This window comes from Stegastes partitus, unplaced genomic scaffold (genome assembly GCF_000690725.1).
Source record: "Stegastes partitus isolate 25-593 unplaced genomic scaffold, Stegastes_partitus-1.0.2 Scaffold99, whole genome shotgun sequence".
Classification (NCBI taxonomy): domain Eukaryota; kingdom Metazoa; phylum Chordata; class Actinopteri; family Pomacentridae; genus Stegastes; species Stegastes partitus.
Window position 1 is genome coordinate 672849 of NW_007577830.1, and position 23832 is coordinate 696680.

The 23832-nt window shown below is 43.0% G+C and overlaps 2 protein-coding genes across 2 annotated transcripts in view; both read right to left on the minus strand.

Moving 5' to 3' along the window:
• The window catches only part of slc35a3a (solute carrier family 35 member A3a), a 12312-nt gene extending 9058 nt beyond the window's left edge, over positions 1-3254 (minus strand). The window contains exons 1-2 of the mRNA XM_008277516.1: positions 2866-3254; positions 2535-2745 (exon numbers count right to left, since the gene is read on the minus strand). Of these exons, the coding sequence (XP_008275738.1) occupies positions 2535-2724 (190 nt within the window). The 5' untranslated portion in view covers positions 2725-2745; positions 2866-3254. The remainder of the gene's footprint in view (positions 1-2534; positions 2746-2865) is intronic.
• A 1119-nt stretch (positions 3255-4373) lies between these two features.
• The window catches only part of notch2 (notch receptor 2), a 45091-nt gene continuing 25632 nt past the window's right edge, over positions 4374-23832 (minus strand). Inside the window, exons 5-35 of the mRNA XM_008277517.1 lie at positions 23636-23769; positions 23143-23265; positions 22156-22389; positions 21448-21603; positions 21177-21362; positions 20812-20925; positions 20555-20668; positions 20204-20437; positions 18924-19034; positions 18595-18787; positions 18060-18205; positions 17595-17708; positions 17332-17451; positions 17019-17171; positions 16456-16684; positions 15988-16189; positions 15518-15671; positions 15042-15226; positions 14533-14665; positions 13538-13789; positions 13238-13350; positions 11454-11989; positions 11008-11343; positions 10753-10895; positions 10459-10663; positions 9767-9854; positions 9512-9665; positions 9107-9426; positions 8750-8897; positions 8391-8488; positions 4374-7893 (exon numbers count right to left, since the gene is read on the minus strand). Of these exons, the coding sequence (XP_008275739.1) occupies positions 6448-7893; positions 8391-8488; positions 8750-8897; positions 9107-9426; positions 9512-9665; positions 9767-9854; positions 10459-10663; positions 10753-10895; positions 11008-11343; positions 11454-11989; positions 13238-13350; positions 13538-13789; positions 14533-14665; positions 15042-15226; positions 15518-15671; positions 15988-16189; positions 16456-16684; positions 17019-17171; positions 17332-17451; positions 17595-17708; positions 18060-18205; positions 18595-18787; positions 18924-19034; positions 20204-20437; positions 20555-20668; positions 20812-20925; positions 21177-21362; positions 21448-21603; positions 22156-22389; positions 23143-23265; positions 23636-23769 (6874 nt within the window). The 3' untranslated portion in view covers positions 4374-6447. The remainder of the gene's footprint in view (positions 7894-8390; positions 8489-8749; positions 8898-9106; positions 9427-9511; positions 9666-9766; positions 9855-10458; positions 10664-10752; positions 10896-11007; positions 11344-11453; positions 11990-13237; positions 13351-13537; positions 13790-14532; positions 14666-15041; positions 15227-15517; positions 15672-15987; positions 16190-16455; positions 16685-17018; positions 17172-17331; positions 17452-17594; positions 17709-18059; positions 18206-18594; positions 18788-18923; positions 19035-20203; positions 20438-20554; positions 20669-20811; positions 20926-21176; positions 21363-21447; positions 21604-22155; positions 22390-23142; positions 23266-23635; positions 23770-23832) is intronic.

Below are 23832 nucleotides of genomic sequence, written 5' to 3' on the forward strand. Positions count from 1 at the left end.
TGTTACATGCTGATGTAAATAAGTAGCTGAAGAAAAACTTCAAACGAGGTGTTTGATGCTTTTTGTGGGGGAGAATAACTTCCTTTGGCGCGGCCTAGTAAGTTTGCAGAGCTATTAAATCCACAAAAACAGCAGCTTTATACAACACACTAAAGTACAGGGGGAGGGGGGAAACAAGCATGATGTGGGCTCTTTAAAGCTGTAACTCCACAAACTGACAGTACAGCAAAGACGACAGACGTAAAATGCAAAAGTGTCACTTTCTTGAAGTGGTTAACTTAATTTGGCTCCTCTGTCCAGAAGCAGGTTTACTGACTTGATTAAAAACTGGATTAGTTCTTTGTAATTCAGACTCAGGATCTGATGGGGTTCTACAGATGATTCAGTGAACCTGGTTTTTGCATCAGGCTTTAGGACAGGAGCATTTCCAAGAGCCGGTGCCAGCAGCAGTACAACAGAAGTAACCCAGCATACCTGATCAAAATCTCAGTCGCTGAATGGACACAGCTTCTCAAACGACAGCCTACACCCAGTAACCACATTATTAGTTCCAACTGCAAAATGTAGCACAATCCAGTACAAAAGCTCTGCCATTAATTCCACTTTTATGAAGGTTTTTGATGTCTCTACTTCATGCTTACTACTGAGGTCGTAGTGGGTGGTGGTGCACTGGACTGAAATACATTTAAGATCTTACTAATGTTTTCCTCTTTTCTTTGAGAGGCCTGAAAGAAAGCGAGGCCTGTTTGGAGTGTTAGGAGATGCGGATGCTATCGTCTTGTTTGTTGTATGTCTTTAGACACAGTGATGTGGCCGGGCGGTATTTTATGACAGACTTGCTTCTATTTTGTGTTGGAAAAGTTTCCTTTCTTGGTTTTGTTTGTAACGTTTGTGTACTTTAGTTAGCTTGCTCTGCCTCCTATGGTATGTGGACTAGAAAAACCTGTGTTGTGAGGGCGGATCAACTCCTTTTATTAAACTGTTTTGTTTGACTTTAGCAACTTCCTTATTCCGATCATTTGTGGGTAATTAATACCCTTTATCCCTGGGAGTACTGACACCCAAGTTGTGTGTCGTTTGTATTCACAAGTTAAGCTATCGTGGTGTCATTTAACATCCACTGTGACAATGTGGACTAAGCTGACCTGTAATTTACTACCGCTGTTTCTTCCGAATTATCAGATACAATTATGTGTTTGTGGAGTATATGATTAGGGAGGAATATGACCCGTATCTTTTCTGTCCTAAGTGTTTTTGTTGCAATAAAAATTCCCACAGCTTTACTTCTTTCACCTGTATTTAAAGGTCCCATGAGGTGTTTTGGTGTTTCTACAAACTTGTACGTGTAACATTAAAGCTGATAAGATATGAAAATGTTACTCTCCGTTATTCCTAAAGCCGCTCCACAACTGGGGAGCCTCCCAGCTTTACAGGCTATTACGTATTTTACTGAGCCACTACATTCCACCAGGATTATTTGCTTTCTAGAGCTGCTTCTGCTAAAATGTCTCAGGCACAAGCAAAGCTCACCAAATGTTCTGCTGTTTGCTGCAAGAGTGAACACAACAATGTTCATGCACCCCCTGCATCTGAGCAACCAAAGATCCAGTGGATTATTATTTTTTTTTTTTGATGGCAATCGCCCCACAACAATTGCAAAATCCTTAGTGTTAGCATGTTGTGTAGCTAATGTGGCTAACATTACCATATGGCCACATGTCAGAGCTCAATGGAAACTGTAACGAGGAGGGACACTCAGCGATGATGGAAACTTTCACACTGACTTGAAACCAATAAACAAAGACTGGATGTGTTGCTGTGTTTTGATCTCAGCTGTTGTGCTTCAGTGAAACCTAAACTCAGCTGGTGTTTACGTCAGTTTACTTCTATCCTGCTCTCTGTGCTCACAGATCCTGCGTTTTAATAGAGCTGAATTCACAATAAAGCTGTTCTCATTCACATATTTATCCATTTCCGTTGTTATACAATGGAACGAGCATGAAATAGTGACGGAAATACAGCCCAGTCAGACGACATGTTAACCAGCAGTTACTTCAAAACCCTTCCCAAGCTGCCGCTCTGCAGCTGGAACACTGATTTATAAAGTTGTCTGATAAACTACCCAAACACATGAGTAAAAAACAATGAGTGTGCTGTGAATTCGGTGATATTTCCATTTAAAATGATGACACGGAGAGAAAGTTAGAAGCGACAGGAGGTGTCGGCCTCAGACATTCAGTCATATCTGTGTCGTCAGCTGTTTCTCTTTGCCATCAATCACAGATGCAGAAAGAGAGTTTTCTTCCTGAAGGGGGACAGCAGTAGCTCTGCTGCATTTAAAGCTACAAACACTAAACCATCATCTACAAGTCATGGTGAAATGACTCATATTTGCAGTGTTTTGAGATGATTAAACTGAAACTGGGGGTCATCAATTTGCTCAAAAGGGGCACAACATAGGATCTTTATGTTATAAATCAGATAATTAACTGCTAAATGGAAACACACAGTGATGTCTGACTGTGTGAACTCACTGTGCTCCTTGAAGACGAGCAGCACGCAGGTGAAGATCTTCATGACCTCGGCCACCACCACGGCGGAGGAGGCCAGGTAGCGCGGGCCGTCGGCCTGCAGGGTCCGGGAGTAGCGCATGGTGAGCACCAGGGAGGTGGTCTGGAACACCAGCACGCTCAGGGAGAGGTACTTGAGCCGGGTGGAAGCCATGGCCGCTGCTCGGTGGGGTCGCTGGACAAAGGAAAGAAAAGAAATGACACCCAGTGGTGGCTGATAGAGAGACTGGGAGCTGCAGTGAGGACTGGAGGAGACTTAGAGGAGCAGAGCTGGTAGTGACAGAGTTGGTCTCACCTTTCTTTTCTTTTAATGGCGCTTCTACCGCAGCTTCACAGGTGTAGGTATTTGTCACTGCATTAAAAAAACAACAACAACAACAAAAAAACAAACTGCAGCTCTTTCTGTGAGGCAGACGGACAGGTAGTGGAGGCTCAACCCAGCTGTCAAAACAGCAGCACTTCAAGTCCTGGCGTCCATTGACCCGCAACTGGACCTCGAGCGTCCGTCCTGGACGTTACCGCTGCAGAGTCTCCGCACCGACGCCCGCATCCGTTTCTGCCATTATCTGCTATTTAACTGGCCGCCCGAAGAAAGACTCAATCACAGAGAGAGAGAGAGAAGCTACACAAGGAAACAAATCTCATGCATGTAAAATCCTCAGTGGCTTCCGCGTTCACGTCTCTTCTTCGTCCGTTCGTCGCGGCGCTCGGTGAGACTCAGCGCCCCCTGCTGGTCGGCCCGCCAACCGCGCCGCCTGCGTTCAGCTCAGGCTGCAAAATAAGGTGTGAATCTGATGGTTTCAAGACAGTTAAATCTAATTAAACTAAAAATAGTTAGAGTAAATACCTGTGCAATGCAACGCAGAAATGTCTTTACTTAAAACTGGTGTTTGGTCGAAATCAAACTGTTTGTCCATCAATCCGTATTTCAGTTTCAACAGTGCAGCTGCCAAAATCACACCAATTATGTGACCGTTTTCCCTTTTATATTGAAAATATTGAAAATATCCTTGTTTTTTCTTTTATGTTTTATGGATGCTGCTGTGGCATGTAAATTCTATTCTATTCTATTCTATTCTTCAATATTGTATTCTATTCTAATCTATTCTATTCTATTCTATTCAAATCTATTCTATTATAATCCTCAATATTCTATTCTATTCTGTATATAATTAAAGAATCTCTATTTAGGTATTTACTGACAACAGTGGAAGTTTTGTTCTTTACTGCAGCGATGCGATGCACTTTCTTTAAATTCATCAGTGTGTTCATATTGTACACATTCAACTCATTTGGTTCATTTCTTCCACTGTAATATAGAAACGTGTCCATGATGTCCGTGGTGCTAAATGCACAACAGTGAACCTACGATCCAAACACAAGCCAGTATAATACACATTCATCTGATAAAAACTACTGAATGTGACAAAGCTGGAATCGAGTTGCTCTGAATTTATAGCTTCAAAAATGGCAAATTTAACAAATTAAGCAGAAGGAAGTGCTGTATTATTTTACATATTTGTTTCGGGTCAAAATTAGCACCAGCCATGTGGGTAAACATAGGGTTTATTTTAAAGAACATAAATGCACAAAACTATGAAGATCTGGACCAATTTTTTCCAGCAGATATTGTACTATCAGAATGTATCCATGACATCAGTGGTGGTAAAGCTTTGATCCAGACACATTGCTTTAGCTTTAACTGTCAGTATAATATAGATCTATGGTAGAGAAACTGCTGACTTTGACTTTTGCGATTATTTTGGGACAAATTGTGTAGAAAAGAACATCGATGCACAAAACTATGAAGATCTGGGCTTTATTTCAGTAAACACATTTGGTTGATCATTTGTTTTTTTCTTTTTCTCCAACAATTTATTTTTTATCAGTTTTTGTTCTACCTTACACAAACATGATGACAACTACTTCATACTGCATGTATATTATGGGCTATTTGGTTAACAGAGGAAAGTAAACATTAAAAAAAAAACAAAAAAAAAACATTTTATATACAGAATATAGACACATAGCCTTGCATATGTACGGAAACTGATGTATTTCTGGATAAAAATGTTGACTGAAACCTCAATGTACAGCACATGCGTTTGTGAAACTGCAGGGACATTATGAGTAAAGAGAATGAGGCCCTGAAGCGTCAGGTACTGAGAACATTGATGAAACATTTGGTTACGTTCACACAGGCACAGTAGTAATTCCAAACAAACATTTTGTTGGTACAGGATATGTGTGTGTCCTGTGTGTCTAACTCGTGACAGACCGCAAGACTTTTTTTTTTTTTTTTGCAAACAAAAAACAACAACTAACAGAAATTTAGACACGATGTACATTTTTGGCTGAATAAAACAAAATTTGGTCTTACAGACACTGATGTTCCTTTTTTTCTTTTTTCTTTAAAGTTTCAAAAGTTAAACAGTGAATGATTGTCTGTGTTACACAAAGCTATGCTCGACATCAACTTTAAGAAGGAAGACAGAAGAGTTTTCCTTCCTCACCTCCGGACTTGGTTTATGAATCATTACAAAAAAGGTGCAGAGACACACTGATTGTAGCTAAGCAAAACTGGTTATATAATTTTGGAAGGAAAAGTATTTAGAAAAGAGGCAGTTTAAAGGTAAAAACCTCTGTAACATTCAGAATCATCCAGGAAGTGCGAACAGTATTCATATAAAAAAACAAAAACAGGTCTTTGCCAAATTAAGCTGAATTACAACGAAGCAGAATGTGCTCTAAGTGTATGTACAGTTCATGGTAGACATACGAAACCTGGCGACACAACGAGAGTGGCAAAACTCATGTACGTTTTTGCATAAAGTTTCTGGAATTAATCCCTCAACAGCTCATCAAGCATAGTGGTATGGTGTGTGGCAAGACATCCGCACAAACTAAACTCCTCTGAATTTCTGTAGCAGTAACCGTCTTCAAAACATGGTTAATACACTGTGTACTGACTGCAGCCACGGCATGCCAGTAAAAAACTTCTTGTATGATTTGATGGGAAATGCGAATCTGTATCAATGCATTTACACGTGAAGCAAAGACCAACATTGTAGCGCGTTGCCTCAGTGTGCATTTGTTTTTAATGTGTCATTTTCTTGTTTGTTTCTAATCGTCCAATAGCCTTTTATAAAAAAAAAAAAAAAAATCCCCTTTAGCACAATAAAAACAATGCATGAATACAAAACAAAAAGACAACAAATAGGTAGTTTTTCTTCGACATTAAAAGCATCAACTGAATGTAACCCATCATATTAAAAAAAGCCGATCGAATGGTTCCAAGGAGGAGTTAGTATTTGCTGGCTTTTTACACTGAACAACATATAAGGATAGCATATAGCAGAAAGAAACGACATCATCCAGAACAGACAATATCAACGCAGGAAGTCCACAGTCTGTCTCAGTGTCCATCTCAACAGTCTGTTTTTCTCATGCAATACCAGCTGACCGCCATCTGGTCAGCAGTTCCTCCATGATCCCTCAATCAACAGCTTGTGTGTGTTGCGCCAAAAAACAAAAAGTCTTGACTGAGTCAACAGAGAGCAGAGGACGCTTGGTTGGGATCACAGGAACGGCATGAAAAAATGATTGTAGCTTGTGACAGCTTACTCCATGTTTCTGGTATTGAGAGTTTTTGATTTCTAGCTGATAGTACTCAATAATGTTTTCAAAACTATACACAGTTTTCTTAAGTGCAAAGAGGAGAAGGAAGTATAAAAGGGGAGGTGACTGATGATTATAATAAACGAACAAAAAAGAATTAAAAAGAAAAGTGAGAAAAGCATTGATTGCGTTACTATGGGTTGTTATTAAACTACACAGGAACCCAAAGTCAGTCTGTCCATGCTTTCCTCTGCCAGGCCTACGCAAACACCTGCATGTTTCCCAGCTGAGGCTGTTGAGAGGCCTGCTGCATCTGTTGCGACTGCGGCTGCAGCTGCGCCTGCTCTGGAATGTGTGTGTGGTGTGACGTTGGCAGTGCATGGTGGGAGTTCCCCAGAGGGGTGGGGCTGGTGGTGACGTCAGACCAGTCTGAGTTGGAGTGTGGTGAGGAGGAAGACCAAGGGTCTGGGGATTCAGGTGAAGGGGTGAGATATGGGTGCTCGCTGGGCGGGTGGGCAGAGTGGCCGGGCGTGGTGCCTTCTGAGCCAGCGGTGGTGTAACTGTGCTGGGAGGGGGGTGTTGGGTATTTATCCACGGGGCTCTGCATGGGCGGATAGGAAGGCAGCGGCCGGGACTGGCCCTCAATGCCTCCATGGCTCCCGTGGCCGACGGTATGGGCGTGCTGCAGGGTGTGGGGGAGCCCGTGTGCCATGCTCATCTGCTCTGGCATCTGGTACATCATACTCTGGGGGCAGTGGAGGTGGCCTGGCCCCTGCTGGGAGTGACCCTGATTCTGGTTCTGCCCCTGGGACTGCGTGACTTGCACCTGCCCCGGCTGCGGCTGCTTCAGCATGGCCTGGCCCGCTCCAGGGGCCATCATCTGGAACGTGACGATGGGCGGCAGCTGCTCCCTGCTCATGGTGACATTCATGGGAGTCAGCATGGCGCTCTGGCCGTGGTGCTGGGCCATGCCAGGGTGGGAACCTCCCATCTGATGCGGGACGAGGCCGAACATGTGGCTGCCGTAGCCGTGCTTGGTCATGCCCACCCAGCCCTGCTGCTGTCCCAGCATGTGGCTGACAGGAGGCAGCATTTGTCTGGAGGTGGGACTGCTCAGGAGAGGAGGGGAGTTTGCTGTGGTGGAGACGGTGCCAGAAACATCGCCTGTGTAGGAGTGAGGTGACTCCAGGGAGTCGACAGGTGACATGGTGACAGAGCTCTCTGGAAGTCCTGCTGCCTTGACACCATTTGTGCTCCCTCCTGCTGTACCTCCTCCACTTCCTGCTCCAACTCCAGCACCCAAACCCGGCCCTTCTCCCCCTGCAGGCTTCTTTCTTCTCTTTGCCTTCATGTCTTTCAGCTCCTTCGCCCCCCCACCAACACCTGCCACCTTTGCACCACCTCCTCCCCTCCTGCTCTTCTTCCCCTGCGGTCCGGGGCGCATGCCGATGAAGCCTGCTCCATTGGCCCCACACATGACTGAGGAGTTTCCTCCACCCATGTGGTTTGGCCCGTTGTGTGGGCTGTGAACCAAGTTGTACTGGTCCAGCAGACGAACTATGTCGTGATGCATGCGTTCTTGAGCGGTATCACGGGGAAGCCGGTCCAGGTGATCAGTGATGTCACGATTGGAGTAGTGGTCAAGGAGAACCTGAGCCGCCTCGAAGCTGCCTTCTCGGGCGGCGAGGAACAAGGGAGTCTCCTCCTGAAGGAAACACAGCAAATGATAAATATGCTAGTTTGTGTGACACATGGTGGTTTGAGCACAAGTTGAGTATTAACAAATAAAAGAACTACATGTGGCCACAGAGTTAAAATAAGGTCAGTTCATTTGACATGGGGTTGCATGTTTTTTGCACTTTTGTTCCAAAGGGAAAACTTGTCATATCTGGAATCTGCTGCTCCTAACTTAATACATGCTCACCAATGAAACAAACAAATTACAAACATTTCATAACAAACATTCAAACCCACACAGAGCAACTGTTAACTAGGAACTGGATTACAGCTTTTACATAGAATATGTATTTGTAGTTGCATTACTAGTTTTGCATCATCTTATATTCTACTCTTGCTATTGTATATCTTTACTTTTACTAACTGTGTGTATGTGTTTTCATATTTAGCAATTAGCTAGTATTTATAATTAGCACATAACCTAATAAACAATGGTTGGAAACAAATGGAAAGACAACAACGCACCTTATTGTCTTGCATGTCACGATTGGCTCCATTCTTCAAAAGCACCAGAGTAGCCTCCACGTTATTAACTGCAGCTGCCCAGTGCAGAGCGGATTTGCCTAAAATGGAAAGAAGAGAGGAAAACAAAAACACATTCATGATAACCAGAAAAGCATTGCTACTATTTATTGTTCATTTCATGTTATTTCTAAGTATAATTCAGAAAGTAATCAGAGTTCTTTCAAGTTTACTGCTATGGACTCCCCACTAGCAAAACGAATCATTCAAACACTGCTCAGTATGTTTTGTGGTTCATACACCCGACATCTAACACAAAACAAAACTGTCGACAAAAAAAAAGAGAAATGTGGTTTCCTGACCGTGGTCGTCTACAGCATTAATGTCAGCGTGGCAGTGGATCAGCTCTTCCACCATGCCTTCCACAGCTAGCCTGGCTGCGAGGATCAGTGGAGTGGTGCCGTCATTCATCCTGGCATCAAGTTCTGTTGCACGGTTGCGGATCAGAATCTGGGCAAACAAAAGGAGAAAAGACATCATGAATGATACATGACTGACCATACTGATAAAGATTTCACAGGTAAATATCTGGCCACAAGAATTATCTTCACCTTTATTAACGAAAGCAGTTTAATGTAGGATTACAGATAAACTTGACTCAAAAGACAGATTTCTAATTTAAATATATTTCCATCTGCTTCTGATGAGAGTCGTCTAACCTGGAAGACTCCCTGGGCGTCAGCGGCCACAGCAGCGTGCAGCGGAGTTCTACCCATGTTGTCATGTGCATTGGGATCCGCTCCAGCATCCAGCAGTCTCTTGGCAGCGTCAGCCCGAGCGTATCGGGCAGCCAGGTGGAGAGCTGTTTCTCCAGTACGATCAGTCTGAGCTATTAAAGAAGCTCCCTGAGCGATCAGGTCTGAGATAACACTTGGTCCTGGTTCATCTCCTCCGCTCTCTTCCTCCTCTTCTCCGTGCAGGCTGCAGTCTGGGCCCCCACCATTACGCAGCGATGCCAGCATCAGAGGGGTGAAGCCATCTGAGAGAGCAGAAAGGTATTAGTTAAGAAATTATTGAAAGCTAAATCAGATTTATACATCTATAGGTGCTTTTTCCCCCCTCACCGGGTCCCTTGACATTGACATCCAGACAGTCAGCATCCAGGTCGGCCTGTGGAGGAGTGAGGGTGATGTCAGCAGCTTTGCGGTGCTGCACGGTCCACTCTCTTCGGTCAACACCTCCGTCCATCGTGATGGGCAGCAAGGGTTTGTCTTCAGTCTATAAAAGAACAACAGAGCTCACTTCTCTGCATTCCCCAAACATCTGATTTAAACTGCTCTAATCCATGGGGTTTATTTGGACCATTATTTTTCACTTACTCTTGGTTTCTTGGATGGGACTTCGTCCTCCAGCCATCTCTGACTCTGACCTCCATCAATCACAGCTCCATCCTGCGTCTTGAAATTCCTAATTTGAAAAGAAAACAAATGTTTGAAAGACTTGACATTTAATTCTGCTTACATTTAGTCCAGGACACAATATGCTGGCTATGTTCCAGCTATACTCTCTTTTGCAGTTACTCAAGTACTGATAACTGGAAGCTGGCCAGTTCAACCAGTCCTGTTCTAATGCAATGGAGAAGTTCTACCTATTTAATATACAGTATCTTATAAGTGTTTCTCAACTTTCTCTCCTCATATTTCCCCTGACAAACCTGGGTAATTTTTGTCTCAAATCATCTTTTTTGTCTTTGATTTGCCAAAACATTTAAATGCATAACACATGGATATTTATAAAGGTATCAGAGAAAAGAATCTGAATTAAAATTGCACCTCAAAAAGTATTTGATCTGTCAATCTAGAGACACAGACGCCATTTTAAATATCCATAATTTTTTTTGAAGACATTTGAAGCAAATCAGATATGGTTGAGCAGATGATTTGAAATTTAATGACCCATTTAAAGAACCTTACATTAAGACTCCTCCATGAATTCTCACCCTGCAGTTGTCATCATATATCCTGTTATAAATATTCATTAGCAGAATCTGTTTGTCGGTATATTCACTCACTTCATGTCAAAGTCATCCTGTCCGACTGGCTCTCTCCTCTTGTCATTTTTATTGGCCAGGAAGCCATCAGGCAGCCACAGGACACCATGTTTATGTTTCCTCTTGGCTGCCAACATCCCCAGGACCAGGATGAGCAGAATAATAACCACTGCTACGCCAACCAGGTACATCAGATATGGTGGATCTGGTGGATCTGGCGGACGACCTGAACAATACAAAGTCAAGTTAAAATACTATCTCCATATGTAGGACGCATTTAAACTCCATTGACTCCTGAGTGAGAGGCCAACTTACTGTCAACAGACACTAGAGGATAAGGCAGCTCAGCCTTGATGTGAGCCGCAGCAATGAAGGACGCAGCCTCATCAGTGTTGGAAAAACAGTATTCAGAACTCTGGGTACATTCACGGTTATCGATTTCCAGGTGCACCACAGATCTGCAAGGACAATTTAAAAATACAAAACTAGTTACCAAAAAGCAGCAAATTGGTGGTAAATTGGAGAACTACAAGTAATGTATGTGAGAGTCCCTTCTGGAACTACCCTTACCCAATAACCTCCCTCTCCATCTCCCTCTTGATTCTGCTCCTCTGTCGTCCATATTCCTCTTCCATGCCACAGTAAGGGTACACCATCGGCTCCTTGTTTTCATCCAGCTTCACCTGCACGTTGGTGTGCAGCAGGAATCCTAGGTAGCGCAAGAAACCCCTTAAGTCTCCAAGCAGCTCGTCAGGCTGCAGCCGTACAACAATAACCAGCGTGCCAAACGCCAAAGAGGAAGGATTGTCAGAGGAACAGTCCAGGCCATCCCAGCCACAAGCTTCCGTGTTGCAGCTCTGGTCACAGATGCCGTTACCATAGTGGTCTGCGCAGTACTTGTTATATCTAAAAACACACAGCACATGAAAACAGAGTTTGTGATTTGGCTTAAAAAAAATGTATACTCAATATATAAGAGCAACAGCAATGACAAACTACAGAGGGGAGTCACATACTTGCAGGAGGCTGTTGAGGGATCCTGACATTCAAAGCTGTCAAAGAGGCACCCAGCATTGTCACACTCTTTATCACATCGTCCATTCTTGAAGCGATCCCAGCAGGGCACACTGGCGGTGCAGTTAACCCAAGGATGCTGCCAGTTGAGCGAGCAGTCTCCTCCATCCCACTCACATTCATGGTTGTTACACTGTTGGTCACAAACTTTATCTTTGGCCTGCTGTTTACACTGTGGATACGGGCAGGTTGGAGTGCCTGGTGTGAGTACTTCCTTCTCACACCATTGTCCAGAGAAGTATGCAGGACAGTTGCAGCTGTATTGGTTAAGTTTGAATGGGTCTTTGACACAGATTCCTCCATTTTGGCAAGCCGGGAAACACCTGTGTTCATTCTCACAGTATGGACCAACGAAGCCCGACTGGCACTGACAGTGTGCATAGCCAATGAGTGACTCCACACAGCGTCCACCATTCTGGCAATGTCGTTTTGCACAGCCGAAGCCCTCTTTATCTTCACAGCTGAATCCAGTAAAGCCCTGTTAAACAAAACATGTTGCTGAAGCGTGATAGCAATAGAGTAATTTAAAAAATTGTGGGATTTGTAAAGATCTAAATCAATGTTTGCAGCTTACGTTACATCAAACAATTACAAAAAGTGAACATCTAGTTTGTCCTACAAATCTGTTGCTAGTCTACTATACCTGAGCCATGGAGTGGCCCTCTGAAGCAAGTATGAGAATAAATAAGGAGCAAGAGGTTAGTGAAGAGAAAAACAAGCATTTAGTGTGAAAAGACTGACACTTCAGCAAAAGAAAGGAAAACAACTATCAGCCACCTGTCTGCTTCTAGAATCTTCTGCAGTCACTAAGTATGCATATACAAGTTATAGCTTCTTTACTGTAGTCAGATTAATAAAATAACTCTATTTCCTGTAAGTTTTAGGATTAATAAACATCACAAACATACTACAGATGTTGTAATCTGTTGAAAATTTGTGGAATTGCAAGGATTGTTTTAAGCAAAATTATCAGTCAAATGTGGAGGTATGTGTGGTACACTAGTAAGAATGCAACTAAAAAGTGAGGACATTGTGTTGATTGCTTTTTTTTGTCTGATGAACTGTAACACTTTTTTCCCCCCCAAAAGTAGTTGTTTGTCTTCTCACATCACTGCCAAGTAAGACATGACTTTGCTTCCAGTTCACTCCATGAAATTTGTGACACATGCACAAAAATCAAGGCAAAAAGCAAAACTGAGAATGCCAATAGTGAGCTGACAAACTGATGAGCACAGCACTGTTGATCAAGCCCTTCACAGAAAAAACAGCAATCTTGTGTAGAAGTGTTCAGCTAACAGCTGTAATAATGAGAGGACAGTGTTACACTGCATGTGATCAAATTACTGCCGAGTACACAGAAAATGAATGACTATGAAGGCTATTTGTGAGCCTGCTTGCTTGGCCGGCTGTGGCTCAGGTGGTAGAGTGGTTGTCATCTAAACGCAAGGTTGGTGGTTCGATCCCCCGCCCCTCCACAGTCGAAGTGTCCTTGGGCAAGACACTGAACACTGAACCTGAAGTTGCTGCCAATGGCAGGCAAGCACCTTATCGTCACTGGTTTATGAATGTGTGTGTGAATGGGTGAATGAGAAAACAACGTAAAACGCTTTGAGTACCACTAAGGTAGAAAAGCGCTCTACAAGTGCAGACTGTAAAATGAGGAGAACTGATTTAAATCACGTTATCCTAAGATGCTAGAAAAGGGCTGACATTTAAAACAACTTACAAAAGGACAGGAACAAGTGTAGCCGTGTACTGAGCTCATGTTCATAGAGCAGACGCCACCGTTACGGCACGGCTTAGACAGACACAGATCCACCATGGATTCACAATGACGTCCTGAGGAAATGACATGAGGGAAGAGAGAAAGAGGAACAGATAAAAAGAAATAAGAATTAACAATGGCAACACTTGGCAGTAATATATTTACAATGCTGTGACACTGTAGAAAACAAAACTAACCCCTTGCTTTTTTCTAACATCAAGAATAGCTATTTGTGGTGCTGATATTTCCCTTTGAACGTACCTGTGTATCCGAGGCGACAGCGGCATTGGTAATCATTGACCAGCTGAATGCAGTCGAGGCTGCCAGGAGCGTGGCAGGGCCCAGACAGGCACTCGTTGAGATCCCCCTCACAATGTTCTCCAACGAACCCAGCAGGGCAGGAGCATGTGTAACGGCCCACGCCATCCACACACTGTCCTCCATTCAGACAGCGAGGCTCCCAGGAGCCAGCTTTGGGGGCACAGTCATCGTCATTCACTTCACACCGGAGTCCTGCCGAGAAGCAAACAGATGGATACCTAAGAACTTGTTTCAAGACAGCATTTTGTGTGTTTGTAATATTATTATAAGGGGCATTCGGGGGAAGTTTGACTTCATACAAATGCACTCAACGTTTCTTTACCATTCCAATCACAAATGAGGCAGCACAGCTCTACCATTTGTTATTTTACAATTCCTCTGCTTTACTTCAATGAAATGCAGAAAAAGTCAACTCTGATTGTGTGTGTTCACAGGGGTGTTTTTAGATGCAAGGGATCGCGACGCTTTCCAACATTGGACACTTGGTGGGCTTAAACTCTGCACCGTCACAGTAGATTACTGACAACTGCCCTTCAATAGACTCTAACACAGGCTTACCCTCGTACAATGGTGCAAACACTGGCTGCATCTGATATGCTAGGCTTCCAGCTCCTGGATTTAAAACCAGGCAGCTTGTTGGGAAGCTTTGTAGCTTAAATCTGAGTTAAAAGCAAAACAGTTACTGAATCTGTCTTCATTCTAGATCGATAACTGTTAGTTTAATGTTTTTTGGAAGTTTCCAGAGGCACTGGATCCTGATTAGTGATTCTCATTTGCATAAAGTAGCCAAGACCTCAACTTTATGCAAATCTGTGCAAATCTTGTAGAAGATACCATAACTCATTGGAACACTTTTTGCCCCATTTTAAGTACAAAGCTGTTTTATGAATCTTTTTAGGGCAGTTGTTGCTTTAGCCCCCGGTATGCAGGCTCACCGTGTGTTCCAGGTGGGCAGGAACAGGCAAAGTGGTTGATGAGGTTGATACACGTTCCTCCGTGGAGGCAGGGCTTCGGGAGGCATTCATCGACATCATACTCACAGTTCACACCCTGGAAGCCTGGTTTGCACTGGAGCAGCGAAACAAGAGACAGGGTTTAGGTCATTGTTTGGGTCTGCTTGAGCAGAAAACCTACCAAAACATGAACACTTCTGAGGAACAAACACATATACGCCAATCAGACACAACAACACAAAACTCCTCAGGAACGTCTCTAGGCCCCCAAACTCCCCAGATCCCAATCTGTTTGAGATTCCGTGGGATGTGCTGGAACAAGTCCAAACCATGGCGGCTCCAATCCACAACCCATGATCCCACCCCAGAAGTCCTGTGTATGTGCCCCAGGGGGGGTCAGCGCTGTTTTGGTGACACCTACACAATATGACACAGGGGGTTTTGATGTTGTGGCTGATCGGTCACATACAAATATATGAAAATGTACTTACTGTGCACTCATATGTGCCCTGATAATCTGTGCATTTTGCTCCGTTGCGGCACGGGTTTGACTGGCACTCATCAACCATCTCTTCACAGTAGCTGCCCATGTATCCTGGCTGGCACTGACACTGATGGGAGTTTCCAACATTTCGACAGCTTCCGGCGTTCTTACACACATTCTCCACTTCCAGACCTAGAATAAATTTGAAAAGGAGGCACTTAAGTAGAATAAAGCATGTGAGCTTAAACCACTAATGCCTATTTCAAGATTTCGTCTTGTGAGACACTAACAAAATGATCTTCAGTAAACCACAAATTTAGTAGTACCTGTTTAACTACACTGACATTTTTCTCCTGGAGTGACATCAACAGTAGTTCATTTACAGCCTAAATGTGAGTATGTGCATCCCGCCCATCCTATTTTAGAATAATGTGTTTTTTTTCTTTTGTGGAAATAAAAACTCAACAGTAAGCAGTCCCTTACCACTTCTAGCAGCAAAGTCCTGGCAAGACATGTTGGGGACGTCACAGTAAAGTCCTGACCATCCCATTAGACAGTGACAGGTCCAGGAAGTTGCTGTCTGAGAGCAGGAGCCGCCATTGTGACAGCGCACCTGGCTGCACAGGTTCACGTAGTTCTGCAGTCAAATAAAGGAAAGGACAGAATGTTAAAGTTTACTGTAAATACCACACAGACAGAAGGAGCTGTACCGCAAAGTCCAAATCCCTTCTTGTGTCAGATTTTTTCAGTCGGGCGCATTCAAACCGGGACCGTGAGATTAGCAAGCAGCCTTTGTGCGTGAGGATTTAGTTTTGTGTGTGCAGAAAATTTCTTCTACTTCTTCTGTGTTTAATAGATCAAATATTAAACCAAGCCACCTGCATCCTTTACCACAAACTGCTAAAAGTACATCACTCATGCTCTACACCTGCAGTAAAACAAACACAATTTACCTGGCAGTTCTGTCCATTGTAGCCTACAGGGCAGGTGCAGCGGTAGGTGTCCAGGCCGTCAGTGCAGGTGCCTCCGTTCTTACAGGGCTGAGAGTCGCACTCGTTCTGCTCGTATTCACAAAACATCCCGTAAAAACCCGGGCGACAACGGCAGGAAAAGCTGTTGATGTCATCGATGCAAGTCCCGTTATTCAGACATGAGCTGGAGGGAAAATGAAAAGAAAGCAGCAATGAATGAAAAATATTTTTAAAACCTAGCAATGCATGACATCTGATGAAGTATAAAATCTACAGGCACCCAGGGCTGATTCCCATTCACATCAATTATATGAAAACAGTATTTATAGTTTCTGTCTATTTAAGAATCAAAAAGTTGACAGTACATATCATCGGAGAAGAACTAACTACATGGTAAACATGGCAATAAAATAAACTATGTATGGATCATGTGTTGAATGAATGGCTCACCTCTCAGTGCATTCATTAATGTTGTGTTCACACAGGATTCCATTATAGCCTGGACGGCATTTGCACTCAAAGCTGTTGACGTGGTCCCGGCAGGTGGCACCGTTCCTGCAGGGCTGGCTGGCGCACTCATCCACCTCAGTCTCACAGCGCTCCCCTTCAAAACCTTGGCGACAATCACAGGAGAAGCTCCCAACATCGTCCACGCAGGAGCCTCCATTCAGACACGGGTCTGGAGCAGGTAGAAGAGAAAAGAGAGTTTCCATGAACAAAAATAGCAGTAGCTGAATTCATCACTTTATCCAAGTCTGGCTGAAACTGGAACAACAAAAAGAGATTCCGTGGAAGCATGTCCCCTTGTTTTAGTGACTCAGACATTTTGAAATCACACAAAGGCCAAATTTCATATCCTGGATGACTTTCTATGTTGCGTTTTGCTGAGGTTTGGAATATCTATAGTCCCCAATAATACATCAAAGAACATTTACTATATCGATGCAAGCTCCAAGTTACTTATACTGGATCCAATGATAAGAAGACCATATGTTTGTTGAAGTGAAACTCACTTGGTGAGCAGTCGTCAATGTCTGTCTGACAGTTGTGTCCACTGTATCCAGGTTGACATTTACACATGTAGCTCCCTTCGGTGTTTAGGCAATGACCCCCATTTTTGCAAGGGTTCTTTTTGCATTCATTCACATCGTCATTGCATTGTGCACCTACACAATAGCAAACAAAAACAACGATTGTTAATACAGTGTCAAATCAAGCATTGATATACAATATTAGATCTGATTTGCTTTCAGGCAGATTGACTAATATATACATTTTCCCTCTGTCTCACATCAAAACACAGACAGAGCACAGACACACAAATACCTTGCCAACCAGCGGGACATCGACAGGTATAGGAGGTATAATCTGAAGTTGGACGGCACACTCCTCCTCTTTTACATGGATAAGAGGCACAGGGCACCTGCTCCACCTCACAGTGTTTACCTATTTGTACACACATTTTAAATACTGATCAAAACCTGTGAATGGATATCTTCACTAACATTAGATCTGGGTAGCCACTACCAAGCGTGCTTTTACATGCTACTTAGTTGATGTTGACAAGGTGGAAATGTGATATTACAAACCTGTGAATGGTGGACTACAATGGCAGGCGTAGCTGTTGACTCCATCTACACAAATGCCATGGTGCAGACAGGGCCCAGACGCACATTCATCGATGTTTTTCTCACAGTTCACACCTGAGGAGAGAGGAGAGGGTGATTCACATATTCCTTGTGGAAGAAAAGCAAAAATGTGTTAGATGAGTGATACTTTGAAGTTCATGGAGTTCAAGTCAAGTCTGACATTAGAAAACGTCTTTGAGCTCCATTTAAGATCAGGGTTTAAGGTGTGTATCCGTGAGCAGGATTTGTGGCATCACAAGTCATGAAGCAAAAGTGATGTGGACACTTGAAGTCTGTGGTATGAATTTATTGACAATAGACTGGAGGGAATCTTTAAAATTTGGTCCTTTTTTTCTGACTCCATGCTTTGAAATATGCCTCAAATATACCTTGCTGAAATAAAGTTATTTATAGTAGCAGTGCTACCTCTGAATCCAAGCTGGCACTGACAGGTGTAACCATTATGTCGGTCCACACAGGTGCCACCGTTTTGGCATGGACTTGGCTGGCACTCGTCTTTTTCCTGCTCACAGTGCTGTCCCACCCAGCCAGCTTCACACTCACAACGGTACCTTAACACAAAGAAAAACAAAGCAAAAGGTGAATTTGTGACTTGAGCAACATTGTAATAATAACAAGAGGGTAATTCTTGGTCTCTTTCTAGCATCAGCTCCATCACCACAATGTGTCAATTTGAATTGCTATATACAGATATTTAGGCTGATGAACATGAAGCAGTGGAAAGAAAGAGAAGGCCTCTTTATGTAGTAAAACAGAAACAATACTAAAACAAAACAACAAGAACATTTATTTGGTGTTGGTTGCTTTGCCCTTTGGTTTCTTTAGGTTCCCATAAATGTAAAAAAAAAAACTATTAGCCTACATTGAAGTGTTTGATTTAAAGAAAAAAAATCATGAATCCCAGAACATAAAACAGAGCAACAGCACAAGCTTTACATACCCGTGCTGTTGTTCAATGCATTCTCCGTGCACACAAGGCTGGGTAGCACAGTGGTCAGTCCCAGAGAGGCACAGAGGGCCGTGGGTGCTGGCTGGACACAGGCAGTGAAACCCGTTGACCTTATCCTGGCAGGTTCCCCCGCTCATACATGGGTTTGAGCTGCACTCATTGATCTCCACATCACATTTAACTCCTGTTCAGAAATTCAAAGGGTATTAGTAGTAGAAGCACATATTTGATTACTACATTAATTTTAGTAGGTTGCAGCATTAATCATATTGAGCTATTTTAGCTTGACTCATAGTAGTTGTATTCTAGCAAAAACATACCTGTATATCCGGGGGAGCACACACATTCGTACTCGTTGATGCCGTCTTTGCACTCTCCATACTCACAAGGGTTGCTGGCGCAGTCATTCTCATTGATCTCACAGTTCACACCTGAGAAAAAATACAAAGACAAACTCATTCAGGCTTTATCATTTAATCAGCATATATAATGCTTGCTGACAAAGTTGCACAATAAAAACATCCTCCTGCGTTTAGAACGGTTGAAATGAATATAAAGATGTATTAGACATGTAAACTCTTTTGCCACCAGGGGGAGTATGACTCCAAATAAATGGAATTTAGCAAGAATTAAGAAAATGTGACCAAAAACCGAGACAGGCCATTATTACAGCAAAGGAATTCTACAAGAATGGCATCAGTGATTAACATTACAAAGCAATTTTTAAAAGTAAAGAGAAAAAGAGAGAGCAGAAACAGAAAGAACGAAAAATAAAAAGAAGGCACGTCAGAGGAGAGGGAAGTGAGGGTACGAAACCTGAAAGTGAAACCCGACAGCGTGACCTGACACCAGTTTTGGTGAAGTGAGTACAGTACAGACTGCAGTACCAGGCCTCAGGGTGGTACAACGTATTGAAGCGGGCTTACTAATTCGCACAGCTACATTAGTTAGCACCATACGACCCAGACTTGTGACTGCGACACACTCGTGCACACACAGAGCGTTCTCGACTTTACAATACAGAGACAACTATGCAGGAAGTTCTACATGTGATGGTGGGAGTCTTTAAATTCAATTTAAGCTGTTCTTTCAACATTAAACTTTCAAGGCTCACAAAAGAAGTCAAAAGAAAAATGTCTGCAGGATCATAGGCACCAGCAGAATTTGGCATATGCATTATGTAGAAATGTTCTTTCATACGAAAATATGTTGGGCTGCTTTATATACAAGTGAAAATTTGTTGCGTAACAAAGCCGAGAGGAACTAGGACGAGAGCAATTTGTTATGTGTTGAATTCAGTGTGAATGAGTACTAAAACAACCAGGTGCCACTGTCAGGCAGATGAGACTATTGAGGGCACATTAACTACTCTGATGATGACATTTATACATCAGCACTCATATGTGTGGTGCGTTTTCCAGTGTAACCTACTGTGGATTTTTTTAAATGAATAATTCTCAATCACAGATGTTGACCATCCGCTTGTATAATTTCTATTCCACAAATCAACGACCCCCTTTTCTTTTAAGAATAAAGCAGGATCAATTTGTGTCACTATACAGGCTTTTTGGAGAATTTTTGTGGCGCATCAGGAACCCACCTGAGGTTCCCGGTGGGCAGTTGCACTGGTAGGCATTAACCAAGTCAATACAGCGTCCTCGGTTCTGACAAGGGTTGCTGTAGCACTCCTGGACCTGGATGTTACAGATGGACCCTGTGTATCCAGGGTTGCACTCGCAGGAGAAGGTGGCAATGCCATCCTTACACACACCATGGTGGCACGGTGCTGGCACACAGTCATTGATGTTCTCCTCGCAAAGTTGACCAGAGAAGCCTGAGGAGGAAATTTCTTGTTAGAATTCTAAGACCCAAGCTAATGCATCACGTACCGAGTAACGACTTCTGATGTTTTTTGGGGTCAAACATGGAGTAAAATGTGATTCCTCTTTACCTTCGGCACATTCACAGTCATATCCGTTTGGTCGATCGACACACTTGGCACCATTTAAACAGGGTGTGCTGGAACACTCGTCTATATCTATTTGGCACATTTCACCGCTGAAGCCTGAAAACACAGTGCACAGAACAATGTGATGAACATAGTAACACACCAACACAACACATTTTAATCAGTGCTAAAACAGGTTCACTTTAGGTCGGCTGAAGTCAGTCAGGAAAATACAGAAACATAGCTTTATGTGTACCAACCTGCTGGGCACTCGCAGACAAAATGGCTGACTTGGTCCAGACATTTACCCTGGTTCAGACACGGGGAGCTGATACACTCATTCACCTCAATCTCACAATGAGTCCCCTCAAATCCTGCACAAATGCAGAGAAACAGCTTTTTATAATTTAGGAACCAAACAGCAACACATTTTAATGAGAACGGTTAGGGTCAATGGTCAATGTTAATGTTTTCTTACGAACTATGCCACTGGCTTGAATGAACATACGTTGACAACCGTATGCCATCACTGTCATAGCTGTGACCAATACAGACAAAGACGCTGCACTCGTGTGCTGAAATTTAGTAAAATTTAAGGTAATTCATAACTTTTGGAGAAACGTACCAGGCATGCAAATGCAAGTGTAGTCTCCAATGCGATCCAGACAAGTGCCGTCGTTCTGGCACGGGTTTGAAGCACATTCGTTGACATCTTGCTCACAGCGTGGCCCAGCGTAACCCCTAGCGCAATTGCAGGTGAAGGAGCCATCAGTGTTTACACACTGACCACCATGCTCGCATGGGTTGGTACCTGTTGATAAAGGGCAAAGATGCATGTCTGGAAGAACAGAACAGATGTCCAGCAGGGATAAAAGGTATGCATGTTTCTGTCTCACCAATGCTGCATTCGTCTCTGTCAATGTTGCAGGTGTTGCCGACATATCCAAGTGCGCAGTTACAGTTGAACTTGCCACTAATGGGGTTGGTGTCACAATGAGAGCCCTCTCTGCAGGGGTTACTGATGCAGGCGTCGTCTCTATGGCAAAGCAAACCTGAGAGAAAGGAATGTGTAAAAAAAAGGTCTTCAGAAATCTGAAAAAAATAAAGTACTGCAAAGAAACCTTGCCTGTGCAGAGAACATGTCCTCAAAGAATCTCAAACAGGCTTATAGCCACATCAGAGAAAAACAAACTCTCTGCATATTTGCTACAGGGGGAGAGGCATATTTTTAAGGCGAGGCTTAATTCAAAGCCAAAAATATGCCACTAATCATCAGGTTGAAAATGCAAATATATTGTGTGTGTAATTGGTGTATTTCACTGTTTAACCATGATGCTATTCAGTGCTGTTTCCTTGACAAATCTCAAACAAAAACAGTGAAATTATCTGCTTTGAAAAAACATACATCCTGGTTACATTTGTTTATTGTGTACCTTATTTACCACATCTTTCTATTTCTGTTCATCTTATTTCACACTCTCGGGGAAGTGTGGAACTTTGACAGAGAGTCAATACATTTCTGTTGAGTCTTTTATCACAGCATTTACTTGCATTTCAGGGTTTTGGTATAAAAACGTGTGTGTGGTTTGTCAGTGCCAACCCACCTGTCTTTCCGCGGGGGCAGAGGCAGATAAAAGATGCAACACGGTCGATGCACGTGGAGCCTGGGCTGCATGCAGCTGTAGCACAGTCATCAATGTTTTCAGAGCAGTCGGGTCCACTCCAACCATTAACACACACACAGACGTAGCTCCCAATCAGATTGCTGCAGGTGCCTCCATTTTGGCAAGTGTTGGGCTGCAGACGACACTCATCCACATCCTCTGTACAGTGCTGACCTGTGGAGGGGTAAGAAAGGTGATTATGAAATATAAACAATTTAAAAACAATTTAGACAAGTAAATGTTCTGTGTAGCATGTTAAAATGTAAATTTGGTAACCTAATGGTAGAGAAACACAACTATTAACCCATTTCTAAATCTACTATCTTATTTAGCAAGCAGTTTTTTTCAGACATAGAAAATTTATCGTAGAATAATGTCATTTATAGACCATTTTTTAATCTTTCTGCAGCATCTTGTTGGCTTTGCCTCCCCTGCTTGAATTAGTGCTACATAAACTCAGACAGACCGAAGGAAGCTGATGTATGCATGTTTGCTTTGTAAACAGAAAGCCTGCTTACACTACACAAGTGTGTTAGCAGTGACACGCCTTGCGTGAGTGCAAGCCTCAGTAGCATGGAAAAAGACACTGAATGTCAAGAAAATTAAATAGGGACAGCCAATCTGCTGTGAATGTCACAAAACTTTGTCTTGAAAACATCATGCACACAGAACAACCTTTTAGGACTACTCTGAGCTCCTAGCATAACACATATAAAATATTTCTAAGAACACGCTGTTTTTAATGCCTTGTGATCTTCAGTCACAGATCTCCTTTAGATGCACAAGAAAAGTCCTGTTATTTTGCATAGATTTGAAGATCTAGGACGGTAGCTCTACAAACTCTACCCTGATAAAGACTACAGCAATGTTGGTCAAACTAGTGTAACTGTAGTAACACATAAACAATAGTACAAACAGATCTCTTACCGGTCCACTCTGGAGGGCACTGACAGTTGTAAGTGTTGACTCCATCCATACAGGTTCCTCCATTGGCACACTGATGATCTGGGCAGTCATCGATGTTGTTCTCACAGTTAGTTCCATTGAAACCTTTCAATTCAAGAAAGACAGAGTCATTTATTTGATTATTAACTGTGTTAACTGTGTGTCCATTTGGGAAGATATTCAATCAGTATTACAACATGTCCTGGCAGTGTATAAACAGCAGCTGTGTGCATATTTGTTGTGTCTACTTCTCTGACTGTAGCAGACTGACTGTACAGTGTGTCTAAAGCAACACAGCCAACAGGATCAGGCTGTTTGCACCTCAAACAACAGACTGCAACAATTCAGAAACTCAAAGCTACAATTATTTATATGTAAATACCAGTTACAGAATCACTCTTTTCCTCCTCTTACACTCAGTTTTATTCCCTTAAATGTCTATGCCTCTCTAGCATTCAGAATTTGATCATCCTACCTGGAAGGCAGTGGCACGAGTAGCTGGTTTCAGAGCTCTGGTGGCAGGTGCCTCCATTTAGGCAAGGTGATGGTGAGCAAGGGATGTACGAGCTTTCACAGTGTTGGCCCGTAAACCCTGCGTCACAGTTACACCTGTAGCAATGGTAGAGGTCATTTCATCAGTTTTATTTCTTTCAGTCTTGGTGGAAAACATTT